This window comes from Myxine glutinosa, chromosome 9 (assembly GCF_964187855.1).
Source record: "Myxine glutinosa chromosome 9, kmMyxGlut1.1, whole genome shotgun sequence".
In the NCBI taxonomy this organism is placed as follows: domain Eukaryota; kingdom Metazoa; phylum Chordata; class Myxini; order Myxiniformes; family Myxinidae; genus Myxine; species Myxine glutinosa.
Window position 1 is genome coordinate 7,714,965 of NC_136269.1, and position 18,284 is coordinate 7,733,248.

General features: G+C 48.7%; 1 protein-coding gene across 4 annotated transcripts in view; it reads right to left on the bottom strand.

The window, feature by feature from the left end:
* The window catches only part of BAZ1A (bromodomain adjacent to zinc finger domain 1A), a 233,782-nt gene that overhangs the window by 62,254 nt on the left and 153,244 nt on the right, over nt 1-18,284 (bottom strand). For all 4 annotated transcript variants that reach the window (XM_078784087.1, XM_078784085.1, XM_078784086.1 and 1 more), the window contains 2 exons: nt 1,976-2,076; nt 1,015-1,445 (listed from right to left, as the gene is read on the bottom strand). In XM_078784087.1, the coding sequence (XP_078640213.1) occupies nt 1,015-1,445; nt 1,976-2,076 (532 nt within the window). The remainder of the gene's footprint in view (nt 1-1,014; nt 1,446-1,975; nt 2,077-18,284) is intronic.

Below are 18,284 nucleotides of genomic sequence, written 5' to 3' on the forward strand. Positions count from 1 at the left end.
TCCTCAATGCCCATGTCAATACTTTGCGTGGTACCCTATCGAATGCTTTCTCCAGATCAACAAACCCAAGAAACAACTTCTTCCTCTTCTCCATGTACTTCTCCTGCAACTGCCTCACAATGAAAAGCGCGTCTGTCGTTCCTCTTCCTGGCATGAATCCAAACTGCATTTCGTCGATCTTCACTTTCTTCCTTATCCTCCTCTCCAACACCCTTTCCAATACCTTCATTCCATGCTCCAATAACTTTATCGCTCGGTACGAGCCACACTCCAGAGGGTCACCTTTCCCCTTGTATAGAGGGACGAGGGTACTCAGTTCCCAATCCACTGGAATGCGGCCTTCTTTCACCACCAGATTACAGATCTCTGTCATTCTCTTCACACCCCAACTTCCTGCTGCCTTCAACATATCTCCCACAACTCCCGTCGGCCCTCCCGCTTTTCTACCCTTCGTTGCTTTTATCGCTTCCTCAACTTCCTTCTCAGTTATCTTCTCTGCCGGTCCTAAAACAGGGTTACTCTCTATGTTGCCATCCCATTCATTCTCTGTATTCAACAGCATTTCCATATATCTTTTCCATCTTCCTTTAATTCCATCTGGGTCGACAACGATTTGTCCCACTTCATCCTTCAAGCAACTCACCCCCATCACATCACACCTCTCTTTCGCTATCTGCCTTGCAATCCTGAATACTGCTTTCTGACCCTCTTCCGAATCCAAGCGTTCTCCGAACATTTTCCTACATGCCTCCTGCGCCTTTGCTACCTCTTTCTTTGCAGCCTTCCTGCACTGAAAAAGCCTTAGATCACTGAAAGAAAAAAAAAAAGAAAAGAAAAAAGAATAATGGATGCAGGGTCGACAAACATTTGCAATAAAGAGCGAAGGACAGAAAAACTCTCAAAAAAAAAAAGTTGCTGTGGCACGAGGTGTAATTGCCTGGGATTTTCACCGGATTTGTACAGACAGGACAAAGTGTTTCAATGTCATACATGTTAGCAAAACAGACTTTTTACCTCTAAGTCTGCAGAATCTTGGCCACCAGTGGTAGAACCTTCATCAGGCAGTGTAGAAACTCCAGCTTTATCACCATCATCGTCAGCGGCAGCCCCAGGTGAGGCGGTTGTCACTTCCTGCTTCTCAAAGTACTCCCCAGAATGTTCCACAAACAAACCATGGAGGCTGTGGAAAAGCCAGTACCGGCTGTAATAACGATCTCGGCCCAAGGGAGCCACGTTGGTACGGGCCGTGGATACCCATATGCGCTTCTGCAAATCACGCTCTGCTTGTAGCTGCTGCAACGCCTGTGCCTGCTCCAGTTTCTCTTCATCAGCCAAGCCAACCTTTGTGGCTGTGCCCTTTTCTGGGAGGGTCGCACTGGCCTCGGCCCCTCCGTTAGCAGTCTCTGCCTGTTGTGAACATGCTAGTTTGCAGCTTTGAGGTGACACTAGAAGAAGGCAAATCAAAATAAAGATTAATAAAGCTGATAAAGGAAGGAAAGATCGTTGAAAAAAAATATATGAGACATTGTGGAATTAATGGATAATATCGAATATTATTCAAAAAGAAGGTTGATGAGTTTAGGTTTGCCTTTTGTCTGTTGAAGCAGCAATAAAGACAGGAGGGAGAATTGTTTTGCCGATCAGTGTGAAGCATGTCCCCTATCAGTCCCTTTTTCGAAGCAAAAAGGGCATAACTCCGTGAAAAATTGGTGAAACGCCCCGAAACTCAAACTTGTTCTGTAACTTATAATTAAGCCATGTACCACGTTTCAGTTGAACATGTTAAAGGGTATGGAGAAACGTGCAAACCGATATTCCCCTCCGCATAGACGATTAACAAGACAAGAGTGGCCGTTTTTTAGGTCCCGAGCTGCATTTCACATGTGTATGCATGCGTGACAAGGCACAACATTCAACTTGAGTGATATGGTCTTTATCAGAAATTTTACAATCACACAGCTACATAGCCTCTCACACAAGTTTGATTCCATGACCTTGTCGGCGTCACTGGTCTTATCGGGATGTTCTTGCTGTGAAACCACCAATGCAGGCTCTGCTTGCTCGAATGTCGAATCCCTGTCCAATATCACAAAAACAATATAGATCACGGCCCCACCTACACTTAATACGAGAGGTAATGATAAGTACATGTAAACAACTACAGCATTTGAAACCTAACAATTTAAAAACAAGTACAGCACATAAATATACTGGAAACATCTGAAAATGCAAAGCCCGTCCTCTTTGTATTCAGACATTTTCTTCCATACGCTAAACATGACGAAAACAGCTCAAAAACATCCAAATAATTGACGATTCAGGTGTCCTTGACCTTTTGACTTCATAAGCAATAGGCTTAAGTAATTTAACGTGCAAACCGCTGCTCACATCTCAAGTCAATTGGATGAAAATTATTGATTTTATGCAACCTTGACCTTTGACCTAAAAAAAAAAAACAGCTTCTAGCTTTTCTTTGGTGAACCAATTCAGTTACCCAATATGCAAATTCTTAAAATTTCAGGTCAATTGGATGAAAATGGGCGATTTCATGTGATGCAGAACTTTGACCTTTTGACAAAATTATTCATTTGTCTTCTCCATATTCTCATAATAAAGCTTTGTTGAAAATTTGATGGCAAAAGCTCAAATGGTAAAAAAGTTACGGTGTGCGCACGCACACAAGCAAACGCGCGTGCGCACACACACACACACACACACACACACACACACACAAACACGCGCACACACACACACACACACACACACACACACACACACACACACACACACACACACACACACACACACACACGCACACACACGCACACACACGATTGCAAAACCCTGCTCCCGCTGCACAAGGGCAGGGCAAAAAATATATAATAAAATAAATGGCAATATTTTTCAAATTACATTAAAAGCCTTGATTTCTATTGAATCCACAAATCATACTAAAATATGCAATTTGGTGTCTGTCTGTCTGAATATTTTTGACTACAATACATTCGGGCATTACTGATCGAATCTCAAACAAACTTGGAGGGCTAAGGGTTGTAATGCAAAATGAAGGTTAAGACCCGATGCAGTTCCCTCTCTGGCATCGAGATAAGCAATGTGCTATAGGAGGATGGCTTGAGCACGAGGGAGCTGTGTCTTTGTGACGAATCTGAGCTGGTAGGTTTAAATGAAGCATTTCATTTCCACTTTTTTGAAATACAAACTTCTGTCCTGGAAGTCCTTGGTGTCCTTGTGTTTTATACTTCTCCCACCCCCCCCCCCCCCCTTCCCACGCCTCCTCCCCCCAAGCCCTCTCCCTCCCACACATCTCCCTGCTCTCAAATGTTGTGTGTGTGCTTCCCCTTCTCTCCCCATCTTGTCTTCCGCTCCCTCTTTTTATATATTTTGTTTGTCTGGTTGATTTGTTTGTGAAATAAATGTTAGCTCTTCCACGAGCCTCGATTCAGTATACAAAAAAAAAGAAAGAAAAAAAAAAGCATCTTTTATATGGCTTGCTTTGTATAGGGTTTTAAATATGATTGCCTGCTAATATGTGATTATGTTTTGTGGATGACGTGGAAGATCGATTTCAATAAAACTCATTATCTCAAGGGAGTTTTGCAATTGAAATCATTACATTTTTTATTGAAATAGTCTCCTTCACTCGGAGCAATGGACAAGCTTCTGAGAATCGAGAAGTTCTGCGGGGACCCTCAGGCGACGGATGCTGTGAGCCAATGGGAACATTTGCTTCGGGCCATGACTAATTATATTGCCACGGTTCCGGAGATTACAGGGGTGCAAAAACTTTCTGTGCTCACCTGTTACGTTTCCAACACCGTTTTCGACTACATTTCACATTGTGAGACTTATGAGACCGCCGTTGAAGCCTTGAGGGAAACATACATAAAACCTCGTCGTGCTTTGTACGCGAGACACATGCTCTCTACGAGGCCACAGGATCCCTCTGAGCCTCTCGAACATTATCTTCAGGAATTGAGAAGACTCGGGAAAGACTGCATGACCGAGGCTCGAAGGGCCGCTGAGACAGCCGATGATCTGATGCGAGACGCCTTTGTGACTGGCCTCGCGTCACCTGCGATACGACTAAGATCACTGGAGAAAACGGCTATGACGCTCCAAGATGCATACGATCAGGCTTGAGTCCTCCAGCTTGCTCAGACTCGCTCCGAGGCATACGGACAGCCTTTTATAACAGCAGGAGCAACCGCTGAGGCTTACGCTGAGATGCCTCCTAATGCTGAGCGATCCCTTGCGGGTGCCGTGGCTACACCGGGAGCCCTCGCCGCTCTGCAGACACCCGAAGAGGAAGGTATCAGTACTACGGCTGCTGTATCTCCTGCCGAGAACGCGGTGTTACTTTTGCGGAAATCGTTGGCACGCTCGGGCTCTTTGTCCCGCCAAAGAATCGCTGCGTCATACTTTCGGAAAAAGGGCACTTTAGGAAAGTTTGTCGCTCGATGAAGATGCGACATACTACCCTCGTGGGAACGAACACTGAGGCTCACTCGTTCCGGAGACCCGGGTCTGTCTCGTAGCCTCTCCAGCACGGTGCTTCCGGTGCTCGTCGAGGGGAAAGCCGCCGATGCACTGATAGACAAATGCAGCAGCGCGAGCTACGTCTGTCCAGCCCTGGTTCGGCGCCACGGTTATCACGATTGTGAACACGATTATCGATCACGATTCACGATCATCATTATCGTAATGTATCGATCACTGTGGGAAATTTGGTGAATTATAGTAAGATAGTTTAGATTTCGATGATTTGCATGTGATATTATTTAACGGATGTTTTTATGAATCGTTTAAAATAAAATAAAAAGCCTTCAATTTCTGATATTTTACCTTTTAATTTGGGCCTCCCAATTGAAGCCCATTTGGGCCTCCCATAACTTCCAATTGTTAACTTGGAAGTTAATGACGTTGTGTATCCCGATGTAAAACTCATGATTATGCCGAATTTATGTGCTGATGTGCTGCTGGGACATGATTTTTTGCAGACATGGACGGTTGGAAATGTGATTCGGAGTCGGTGAGAACACCCTTTCTGTTTGCGGTCTGGCCTAGATGGCTATCGAGCCAACTGCTCTATTTCTGAGCTTAACTGCTGACGGTAAGCGGCAGACCATAAAATTGAGACGGTACACACGCGCTGACGTGCAATTAATTGCTGATGAGACTAAACGATTGCTGCGTGAGGGCATCATAGAGCCTAGTAGTGCTTTCCGTGGAGTGCACAAGTGCTAGTGGTGCATACGGCTAATCATCGGAAGCGCATGGTCGTGGCCTATTCGCAGACTATTAATAGATTCACATAGCTTGATGCATATCCCTTGCCAAAAATGGATGATATGGTACGTGACGTGGCTAAGTACCGTGTGTTCAGTCCATTGGATTTAAGAAATGCGAACCATCAAATACCGATACGTAGGTCTGACAGGCCCTACACTGGGTTCAAATCCAGCAAAATGCTCTATCAATTTCGTCGCATCCCTTTCGGCGTGACAAATGGTATAACTTGTTTTCAGCGCGCCATCGATGATATTATTGCTAAAGAGCAATTGAAAGACATTTTTGTGTACGTTGACAATGTGATGGTTTGCGGCTACACTCAAGAAGACCATGATGCCAACTTGCGCAGATTCCTGTGGGTCGCGCAACAGTACCATTTGACCTTCAACGAGGATAAAAGTAAATATTCAGCCCAGACGATAGACCTTCTCAGGTACACAGTGACCGGAGGAGAGATAAAACCGGATGCCGAGAGACTGCGCCCTTTGCTCGACATGGTGGCTCCGTCTGATCGTGCGTCTCTGCATCGTGCCTTAGGGCTATTTGCCCATTATTCTCGGTGGGCCCAATGTTACTCGGAGAAGATTCGTCCTCTTGTAGATTGCAAGGCGTTCCCTCTAACGATGGGTGCCAAGGCCACATTCCAGTAGCTAAAAGAAAATATAGCAGGCGCCTGTGTGACCTCCATTGATGAGACAATACCCTTCCTAGTCGAAACAGCAGCCTCAAATTGTGCTATCGCTGCGACACTTACCCAAGGGGGAAGCCTGTGGCATTCTCTTTGTGAACCTTGAGCAACAGTGAACGTAAACACTCTGCTATCGAAAAAGAAGTGTACGCAATCGTCGAGTTGATCAGGCGATGGCGTCACTCTCTTTTAGGCAAAAAGTTTCAACTCGTGACCGACAAGCAGTCTGTGGCCTTTATGTACGACCTTTGGCATGCCCAATGCATTGAGAATGAAAAGATATTGAGATGGCGGATAGAATTGGCAGAGTATTGCTTTGACATAACCTATCGACCAGGACCCGATAACTTGGCAGCCGATGATCTGTCGAGACCTGTCTGTGCGGGCATGACGTCCGACGATCTGCGGGTTATCCACAAATCTCTGTCATCCGGGGGTGATGCGTCTCGCACATTTTGTTCGTTTCCGCAACTTGCCTTTCTCGGTAGATGACGTCAGATGCCTGTGCCGTTCATGTTCGGTGTGTGCTGAAGTGAAGCTTCGTTTCTATAAGCCACCAATGGGGACTTTAATTCAAGCCGGCTGTCCTTGGGAGAGACTGGGTATCGCTTTTAAGGGACCTCCACCATCGCCGGGCCGCATCGCTACATGTTCACGGTTGTGGACGAGTACTCGCGATTCCCTTTTGCGTTCCCATGTCCTGACATGTCGTCTGTTACTGTCATCCGCTGCTTGCGTCAGCTGTTTCTACTGTTCGGGTATCCGGCTTTCATGCATTCTGATAGGGGGGCTGCGTTCATGTCTCAGGAGGTGAAGGCCTTTCTCCTAGAGCGAGGCCTTTCTCCTAGACCACCACCAGCCGGACTACTCCGTATCATCTGCAAGGGAACGGGAAAGTCAAACGATTTAATGGTATTGTCTGGAAGGCCGTGGAAATGGCTTTGAAAACACGGGGCTTGAGCCCTCATCAATGGGGTTTAGTGTTACCCGAGGCCTTACACGCTATACGTACTGCTACAAATGAAACTCCCCATGACAGAATGTTTCGTTATCAACGGTGTAGTTTGAGTGGACAATCCTTGCCTGGTTGGTTATCCGAACCCGGACCAGCTTTTTTGAGATGGATGGTTCACCACAATAAATATGAACCGCTGGTTGACCGGATACACGTGCTGGAGGCGAATCTGGAATATGCCCATATTCGGATGGCAGACGGACGCACGGCGACTATCGGTTCGGCATTTAGCTCCTTGTGGCGAGGATCCATGTCCTGGCATGCGTGAGGGCAGGTGGTCAGCAGGAACCGCTTAGCATACCTGCGCTGTTTCCTCTCGGGCTAGTGGCAGATTTTTCTTCTTCTTAGCCCACGTTGCATGATGGCGTCCCGATTTGCGCAGAACCGCTGGGGCCCTGTCCTGAAGTAGATTCCCCCAGTCAGGCCGGACCCAACTTGGTCGACCCTGAAATCAGTTCTGTCGGCTATCGTACCCGAGCAGGGAAGGAGAGTCAGAAGTCGGTTCGTCTGGGATGGTAGATTGTTTTTGTTCTTTGCTGATGAACGATGTCATCTGTGGGTTTAAAATGCAGTAGTATGGATTCTGTTCATGCATGCCACGCGGGAATTTTAATTGGTGGGAGAATAAAATGAAAAATGAAGGTTAAGACCCGATGCAGTTCCCTCTCTGGTGGTGAGATAAGCAATGTGCTATAAGAGGGATGGCTTGAGTGCGATGGAGCTGTCTTTGTGACGAATCCGAGCTGGTAGGTTTAAATGAAGCATCGTTATATGGCCGTGTGTTCTCAGGATTTTCGTCATTCATCAACTTTAAATACACACAAACTAATTCACACGGGAGAGAAGCCATACAAGTGTTCCGTGTGTTCTAACGATTTTTATCAGTTATCAAATTTAAATAAACACAAACGAATTCACACGGGAGAGAAACCGTACAAGTGTTCCGTGTGTTCTCAGGATTTTCGTCATTCATCAACTTTAAATAAACACAAACTAATTCACACGGGAGAGAAGCTGTACAAGTGTGCTGTGTGTTCTAAGGATTTTTATCAGTTATCAAATTTAAATAAACACAAACGAATTCACATGGGAGAGAAACCGTACAAGTGTTCTGTGTGTTCTGAAGATTTTCGTCATTCATCAACTTTAAATACACACAAACGAATTCACACGGGAGAGAAGCCGCACAAGTGTTCCGTGTGTTCTAAGGATTTTAATCAGTTATCAAATTTAAATAAACACAAACGAATTCACACGGGAGAGAAACCATACAAGTGTGCTGTGTGTTCTCAGGATTTTCGTCATTCATCAACTTTAAATAAACACAAACTAATTCACACGGGAGAGAAGCCGCACAAGTGTTCCGTGTGTTCGAAGGATTTTTATCAGTTATCAAATTTAAATAAACACAAACGAATTCACATGGGAGAGAAACCGTACAAGTGTTCTGTGTGTTCTGAAGATTTTCGTCATTCATCAACTTTAAATACACACAAACGAATTCACACGGGGTAGAAGCCGTACAAGTGTTCCACGTGTTCTCAAGATTTTCGTCGTTCATCTACTTTAAATAAACACAAACTAATTCACACGGGAGAGAAGCCGCACAAGTGTTCCGTGTGTTCTAAGGATTTTAATCAGTTATCAAATTTAAATAAACACAAACGAATTCACACGGGAGAGAAACCATACAAGTGTGCTGTGTTCAAAGGTTTTTCGTCGTTCATCAAATTTAAATATACACAAACGAATTCACAGGTAGAAGCCGTACAAGTGTTCCGTGTGTTCTGAAGATTTTCGTCATTCATCAACTTTAAATAAACAAAAACGAATTCACACGGGACTGAAACCGTACAGGTGTGCTGTGTGTTCTGAAGATTTTCGTCATTCATCAACTTTAAATAAACAGACTTCCGGTCCCTCGAGCGACGGGGCTTGCTTCGATCTCTCCACGGCATCAAAGTTTGAGTGTTTTCCCGTTCGTTTCTTTGTCAAATTTCCGCTGCGTATTTTGTTGTGTATGTGTTATTGTGTGTTTCTATTTGGTTTTGGTTTTGTAGTTGTTGCAAATTTGTGTGTAATTAGTCGTTTCTTTGTTCGCGCCTCGTGCGGCCTGGTGTCTCGTGCGGCCTCCTCGTCTCGACTTGTGCCCCGCCCCCTATATCTCGTTTTTCTTTCACCTCTGCTCCTGCTTTCTCAAATCCACGTTCTCACTTAGAGACTTTTCCCAGATTGTTTTTCATGGCTTTGTTTAAATATTTATTTAAATATGTTTAAACCGCAGCCGTGATGCTGACGCCGCCCCCCCCCCCACCCCACCCCCCAGAATTCCCATGTTTTAAACGTTTCCCAGTGTGTACCCTGGATAAGAATAGGTACGCCGTATCCCTGCGTGTCGTAAGAGGCGACTAAGAGGGTTGGCGTCAGGAAGGGCTTCCGGCCATAAAAACATTGCCTCAAAAAGAGAACCATGACAATTACAACTACATGTGGGCAGGGTACAGCCCGAAGTGGAGATCGGTTTCTGAGGTTTGGGACATGGAATGTAGGGACAATGACAGGGAGATCAGGAGAAGTGGTGGAAGTATTGGTCAGAAGAAGAGTGGACATATGTTGTGTGCAAGAGACGAGATGGAAGGGAAGTGGTGTGAGAATGGTGAAGGGTAGGCAGGGACGGAAATACAAGTTTGTGTGGCAAGGGTGCATGGAGGGCGTGAATGGTGTTGGTGTCCTGTTTTCTGAGGAGTTTGCAGACAGTGTGGTGAGTGTGACTAGAGTGAGTGATAGGTTGATGATGGTGAAAATGATGATTGGATAGCTCTTGGTGAACGTCATCTCGGGATATGCTCCGCAGGTTGGTCGAAGCGATGAAGAGAGGGACAAGTTCTGGTGTGCGATAGAGAAGCTGATGGAAAACGTGAAAGATGAGGAAGTTGTTGTGGTAGGAGGAGACCTAAATGGACATGTGGGAAGGAGTATGGATGGTTTTGACGGAATTCATGGGGGTTATGGATATGGTGTGAGAAATGGAGAAGGTGAAAGGATTTTGGAGTTTGCTGATGGAGCTGATTTGTTGATTTGTAATACTCAGTTCCAGAAAAAAGATAATAAGCTTGTTACATACACGTCAGGTGGGTCGACGACAACCGTTGACTACCTGATGGTGCGTAGGCGAGATAGGGGGCACCTCCGGGACACAAAGGTGATCCCGGGGGAGGAGGCTGTTTCACAGCACCACTTGGTTGTCTGCGACGTAAGGGTGAAAGGTGCGAGGAGAGCTCGGCGGGTGAAGTACCAACCGAGAATGAAGGTGTGGAGGTTGAAAGAGGTGACAGTAAGGGAGGCATTAAAAGAGAGGCTGAGTAGGGTCGAGGATGATGTGGTTGAGCTTGAAAGTGGTTGGATGTCAATGAAAGCTAGTCTGTTGGGAGCCGTTGGTGAGGTATGTGGATGGACAAAAGGACCACCGAGGCACTCGGAAACATGGTGGTGGGATAATGAAGTTGGAAAGAGGATTGACGAGAAGAGGAAGAAGTTCAAGGAGTGGCAGAAGGCGAAGGGTATCCGAGCAGAAACAGCAGAGCATGAAAGTTATAAGGCAGCCAGGAAGGCTGCAAAGAAAGAGGTAGCAAAGGCGCAGGAGGCATGTAGGAAAATGTTCGGAGAACGCTTGGATTCGGAAGAGGGTCAGAAAGCAGTATTCAGGATTGCAAAGCAGATAGCGAAAGATGGGTGTGATGTGATGGGGGTGAGTTGCTTGAAGGATGAAGTGGGACAAATCGTTGTCGACCCAGATGGAATTAAAGGAAGATGGAAAAGATATATGGAAATGCTGTTGAATACAGAGAATGAATGGGATGGCAACATAGAGAGTAACCCAGTTTTAGGACCGGCAGAGAAGATAACTGAGAAGGAGTTGAGGAAGCGATAAAAGCAATGAAGGGTAGAAAAGCGGGAGGGCCGACGGGAGTTGTGGAAGATATTGTTGCGGATATGGGATTTGGCCTCCATCCATATCCGCTTGTAAATATTCCCCTATTTCCCCAATACTCCCCAACTATCCCCAATCCCCCATTCCCTAGTCCCATTGTCTATAAACAACACTCTGTAGCCCCGACCTTCCCCTTTTTCCCCCATTAAATGTCGTACCCAGGTTCACCGCATCTCACGTAGACAACTATAGGACATCTTGCTAGTTATTCTTAGTCTATGTCAGTTAAGGACTCGTTTCCATTAATTCTGACTCTTCGTTGCACCAGAATGTGATTGTATGGCACCGTTAGTAAGTTTAGGACCTCCCAATACCTCCCCGCATCTCTTCCTCATGGAACAACAACACCAACAACAACAGCGGCGGCGGAGCGGCGGCGGCGCGGGGAGTGTGCGTCCTCACTCCGGCTTGGTTAGCCGCCATTGAACATGTGCTCCGACGGGGTTACCACGCAGGGGCTCACTGTCAGCTCCTCGTCAAGGGCGGAGCCCGGTAACCCCCCGCACCCAATAAGAAGCGGCGGACCGATTCCATCTGGGGCGGAGCTAACGAGCCGAGGGCGTGTCACTCCCCGCTGGACATGTGCAGGAAGACGGAGGTGACGTCAGATGCGCCTCAGCTTGGAGAAGAAAGGACGCCACCTCCTAGCGCTGAGAAATACCTCCCCGCCTCTCTGGACCGGACCGGGTCGATTCTGCCCCTGAGCCAAGGTGCACCTTGAGCTATCGACTGCCTGCCCTCCCCTGCCATCAACCCCCCGTGTAAGTCAGTCTTGTCCCGTTTGTCTGTGGTCTGTCGGGGCTAAGATAAGACTGTGTCTAAGTGTCCATCTTGCTGTGCTTTACCTCTTGTCGTGTAATCTAACCGTTCTGCATAACCAATATTATATCCTCCTCCGGAGGTCTTGAGAACTGTACCCCTTGTGTCGTTGCCTTAATCCCAGCCGTTGTGTCCTTTTCCTTCATTGATTTAGCATAGCGCGATTCGGCCAACGTTCGAGTGTAATCGGGTAACTTGTGCGAACACGGCGGCCATTCCGCTCGGTCAAGCAACATCTAAGTCGTGTCCGTAACAATTGGTGTCGAGGAGTGAGATTGGACCCGGAGCGCGTTTCACGCGCTCGAAATTATAACGGCGAAATTTGATTGTGTTTTACAAAAATAAAAACCCGAATTTTGAAAGTCGCGCTATGGCAGATCAAGACGGCTGGGTTCCGGTAGAGGAGAGTGAGGCAGGGTCGATCCAGGACCAAATTGAGGGACATGAGGAGAGCGAAGCAGTGAGGGTAGCAGGGTCGCAAAATGGCGTCCTCGCGCACGAGGTTGCGGGCACGCAAAATGGCGCCTCGCACATAGCTACGGCGGCCGCACCCGCTGCACAAGTGGGAGGGATGGCCCAAATGCAGGCCCTCATGGAGCAATTTATGATGCAAATGACGGCCCTTATGGAAAAGAATAGTGAGCAATTGGGGGTAATGGGAAACCAAATGGGGGTAATGGGGAACCGGATGGATGCTCAGGGTGAGCGATTGGAGGGCCAAATGGGGGTAATGAGGGACGAAGCGAGGGGTACCGGTGAGGGGTTAGACAATAATTTTAAGGGATTAGACAAGAAATTTGGGAAGTTAGATGACAAATTTGAGGGGTTAGACAACGGGATAAAAGAGGTGAAAAATGGGTTAATGGGGGTAGAAAACAGAATGGCCGCTCAAGAGAATCAAATGGAAGGGATGCAAAAGGGGTTAGAGGGGTTAGAAAACAGTATGGAAGGCAAATTGAGGGACATGAGGGACCAAGCGGAAAGGGAAGTTAAACAAATGGGGCAGCAGATAGAGGGGGTCAGAATGGGGGTAGAAACTAAACTGGATGCTCACAGGGAGGAAATGGAGCAGATGAGGGTGGCATCTGGGCAGGAGATGCGAGTGATGGGAGAAGAGATCAGAAGAGGTGTGAGTGAGGAGGTCGGAGGAGTGCGCGAGGAGGTGAGGCACTGTAAGGAGCACATGGAGAAGGAGGTGAGAAAGGGGACTGTAAAATTGCAAGGGGGCATAGAGGACCTGACGCAGGAGGTGGAACAGCTGACGGAGGGACAAAAAGGACTAACGGAGCAGGTTCAAAGGAACACTGCGGTATTAGGAGGGTTAAAAGCGACACAAAGAACTAAAAGACGACTTGATAGCGACGAAGAGGGAATGTCAGATGGTACGTGAGGGACTGACAACGAGGTTGGACGAGGTGACAGAGGTAATGGAGACGAAGGACCGGCAGGTGAGGACGCACATGGAAACGGTCAAGGTAGCCTTAGAGGACGAACTTGAGGAGACATACCGGGAAATAAAAGAGGTAAAGCAGAAATTAGAAGAAGTGGAAGAAGGGGTGAGCGAAATTAAGAAGCGACGGAGAGGGGATAAGAAAGAGATAAAAGAGGAGGTAAAAGAATTGGTCAAAAGTCTGTGTTTGGATCGTGATGATGTGCTCATTAACCGGATGAGGGATTCGCAGGTGATGGAGGAGAAGCGAAGAGAAAGAGGACCCGGTGTAAGTGGTGACCAATATGGTCGTGCGTATGATGCGCCAGGGGATTTAAGAAGCTTGGGGGTCGAGATGGACCCGGGTGTTCGTGAGAGGCCGTTGGTGAAGTGTGCGACAGGTCTGGTGTGCGAAAAAGGAGGTGTGCGAGAAAGTCCGACTCTGGGGTGTGTGAGGAAAAAGTGCGTGCCAAGGAGTGAGGGTGCTGGCGAGAGTGAGTCGGTCGTAGCGCGTGTGCGAGGGAGCACATGGAAGCGCGGTGTGGTAAGTGTTACAGAGGGTGTGACGGGAGAGTGTGCGCAAGAGTGCGCTGTCAAAGGAAAGGGGGAATGCACGCCTGTGGTGAGTGTTACAGAGGATGTAACGGGAGAGGGTGTGCGAGAAAGATGTGTAACGGACAGGTGCATGAGGAAAGAGTGCGCTGTCAAGAGTGGAGGTGAGAGTAGTGAGAGTGACAAGGAGCGTGAGTTGGTTGTGACAGGTGAGCGAGGATGTACACCTGGAATGGAAGGATGCACACCTGGAATGGTAGAGCGTGAGTGGGAATGCACGCTGGAATTGGTAGTGAGGCACGTGGTTGGGTGTGCGAGTGAGGGCACACCTGTGATTGTCACAGAGGAGGTGACCGAGGAGGGGGCGCGAAGAGGTGTGTTGGTGAGGTGTGCGAGCGACGAATGTGTGCCAAGGTGTTCGGTGGTCAGGTGTGTGACCAAGTCGGTGAGCGGAATGAGTGTACCGAGGTGTGTAAGAAAAGGTACGACGAGGAGCATGGAAACGGCTGCATGTATGAGCAAGAAAGGGGTAGCGTATGCATGTAAGCGTGCAGGTGAAGCATCGACGGTAACCGGGTTAGAGGTTAGAACGACTTATAGCCGAATCAGGCCCTCGGTGCGTGCCGGGCTTCGCGTGCCGCGAGAACCAGCGGGGGATCCGAGCCACGGCGGGTTCGAAAGGACCGCCGTGCGCGATCCACGCTGGGCCTCGCGTGGAACGGCCGCGTCCGGGCTCCACTAGGCGGAGCGGGCAGCCCGATAGGAAGGGTCGTCATGGCGACCACTTTTTGTTGAGACGTGCCGGCAGGTCGAGATCGGGACATTGGATGGCTCCACGTCAAGGTGGTGCGTGGGGTCTCGGGCCGGGTAAGCCCCCGTCCCTGCCCCGAATGCGGGACGTATCCAGCCGCTGGCACCAAACAACCCGCATTCATTGCTCGGCTTTACGAAGCCGGGCTTTGGACAGGAATTGGCGCACCGAGAGGCATTAGTGAGTAGACTGGGTGACGAAGATAGTGTTTTGGCCCCGAAATTAGAAAAACAAAATTTGATGATTGGCAAAGGATTGGCAGTAATGATTGGCAGATGATGAGTAGTGATTGGCAAATTTTTGATTTGTTGAAATTTGATGTGCAAAATTGGTAGTGGGAGATGCCCGATGTGGTGGGATGGCAACTCTGTCATCCCTCACAAGTGGGGCAAATGCGCTATAGTTTATGGGGTTTATGGCAGTGAAAACTAGCCCGGGTGGGTTAGGATATTGATAGGGCTCTAGCGAAGATGACATTAGGTAACGTTAAGATTAGTTAGTGACAAGGATACCTGTAGTGGGGACGCAGGTAGATTGGTGTGGATTATAATGACGAGGGAGCGCAATAGTTTAAAGGGACGACTGGGAAGCGCAAGTTTCAGAGGGGAGTAGTTAGATGCGATGATGCCGTGTGTGTGAGGAGTGACCAGGTGTGATTGCACAGGTGTGCAACTGAACAGGTGTGTGGAGCAGTGTATGCGTAGTGAGTGTTGTGGATCAGCGCGAATGCGCTCGGGGAGAGAAGGGTGCAGGTGGCACCAGGTGTGAGAGCACAGGTGTGCAAGTGCAGGTGTGTGGAATACATGGAGTAAGTGGTACGGAGTGGTGTGCATGGTGCGAAGGTGTGGATGGGGGAAGAGTGGACCCCTTTCACGAGTACCCGGGGCGGGTAGTGTAAGTGTTAGGTAGAAGGTATAGGTAAATTGTGGTTGGATATTGGCATTTGTGGTGCGGTTGCAGAATGGTATTGTGGATGGGTGCATTAGTGTTGTGGAAATGGCTGGGCGTGTAGCCTGTTAGCGTGTGTAGTTGGTTGGGCACTCCACCACTGTGAGGATGTCGGCCAGGTGAGGCCGCAGGTGGGCTCTGGGAGCCGTTAGTGTCAGTGGGGCCCGAGGATCCGGAGGACAAACCCGGGTAGCCCAGTGCCAGAGAGGGCACCGAGTGGGGAGAGCGCCAGAGGGCCTTCCCCAGGTAGTTAGGTTAGGGTAAGGAGCAGGTAAGCTCGGAGGCAACTGCAGTGGTGGAGGTGTGCAGGTGGGTAGACCTGCTGGGAGAGCTACACGTCGCAGCCCAGAAATTGTGCGAGGCACCGGGAGATGAATCGGGGGAGTGAGACCCCAAATTGAGAAGCACCACAGTTTGGTCAATGGGAATTGGTTTTTAGAACCCATAGTGTAAGTTGGCCAATGGATTGGCAGGGAAAGACCCCGGGTAATGTAAAGTTGTTAAAGTCATTTAGGAAATAGTTAGGATTGATGAACCTGTCGCACCATACGCAGCCACTTACCTGAGGTGATGATGATGACTCCACACCTGTGTTTCTTTGTTCTGTGTTGCAGGAAATGAGAATTGCTGTTGGATTTGTGAGACGCATCACGACGTGGATAAGACATTGGGGTGATTCCATCTCTCCCTCCTTAGGAGGGACTGATGATGAATTGGTGATGGCAAATTTTGCTGTTGAGTTGGAGATGGCAAATTGTGATGAGAGTTGGAAATGGCAAATTTGATTGGTTAGGAGGGAGAGAAGACGAATTTGGTTTATGGGAGGAACGGGGAAGACAGTAGGGACGTTTGTTGATGTGTAAAGTAGATGTTTATGGGTAGTGTTGTGTTTTGTGGATACAGTAAGGGGTAAGGGAGGGGCAATGTAGGTTACCTGGTGGGGGGGGGGGGGGCGTACGGTAGGAACGTACCTGTCTCACCTGGTTCCCATGTGCCCCCAGTGTGCATCATCTTGTATTGCGTGCACTTTTGCGCCCTTACCACCTTACTCACTTGTCTCTTCTTTTGTCTCCCACCTCCGAGGATCTGGCTTTGGGGCAGAGAGAGAGGAGAGAGAGGTGCTGGCTCCGCAGTTGTGGGCCTGTACTTTCGCTGCTTGCTGCCTGGATCGATACACCATATGGACCGCAATGTTTGTGGCCGCCCACCATGGACCGCAGTTCTTTTGCGGGCAAGCACCACCCGTTGATGGACCTATGGGTCAACGTGGCACCTATGCCATACAGGTGAACCACTAATAGTTGGCCCCTAACGGCCACAATTTAGAAATGGACGCGGTTGGCGCCTTTCTTTATTTTTTGAAAGAAGCCAGAAGGCCAAGTGCACTTCAGGAAGGCAAGACCAGCGGCAGAACATCGGCCGGCTGCGACACCACCGGTGACGTTGAACACTTTATTGGTGCACCGGATGGTGCTGACTGTATGATGGGGTGGTGCTTTTGGTGCTTGGATGGGGTGCTCTGCACATTATTAAAGGCCGTAAGGCCACAGGGCACTCGTGGGTTGGTGTATCGATGCTGGCATGCGTGCTCTCTCTATGCATAACATCTGCATGTGTTCCTCCAAAAACAGGTCCTGGATCGTAGTGTAAATATCAGTGTAGTCTTGTGTAAATAATGCTCCCTACCGGCTGTATGTTTAGTTTGAGGATTCTTTCCGCAATTCGGTTATCCTGTGGGTGTGTTTCTGTGAGGAGAAGGGTGCAACGTCGCAGGGGGACATATTTACTCAATTGTGAACATCTGTAAAACTGTCGCACTCAGGGTTGAGTTAATAGTAGAGGGAACTACATCTGAGTGCCACACTAACGTAGGTAAAGATTTATCGGGTCGGGACGCCCCGAGGTAGAGAAGGGTGCAATGTTGCGGATATGGGATTTGGCCTCCATCCATATCCGCTTGTAAATATTCCCCTATTTCCCCAATACTCCCCAATCCCTAGTCCCATTGTCTGTAAACAACACTCTGTAGCCCCGACCTTCCCCTTTTTCCCCCATTAAATGTCGTACCCAGGTTCACCGCATCTCACGTAGACAACTATAGGACATCTTGCTAGTTATTCTTAGTCTATGTCAGTTAAGGACTCGTTTCCATTAATTCTGACTCTTCGTTGCACCAGCATGTGATTGTATGGCACCGTTAGTAAGTTTAGGACCTCCCAATACCTCCCCGCATCTCTTCCTCATGGAACAACAACACCAACAACAACAACAGCGGCGGCGGCGCGGGGAGTGTGCGTCCTCACTCCGGCTTGGTTAGCCGCCATTGAACATGTGCTCCGACGGGGTTACCACGCAGGGGCTCACTGTCAGCTCCTCGTCAAGGGCGGAGCCCGGTAACCCCCCGCACCCAATAAGAAGCGGTGGACCGATTCCATCTGGGGCGGAGCTAACGAGCCGAGGGCGTCACTCCCCGCTGGACATGCGCAGGAAGACGGAGGTGACGTCAGATGCGCCTCAGCTTGGAGAAGAAAGGACGCCACCTCCTAGCGCTGAGAAATACCTCCCCGCCTCTCTGGAGCGGACCGGGTCGATTCTGCCCCTGAGCCAAGGTGCACCTTGAGCTATCGACTGCCTGCCCTCCCCTGCCATCAACCCCCCGTGTAAGTCAGTCTTGTCCCGTTTGTCTGTGGTCTGTCGGGGCTAAGATAAGACTGTGTCTAA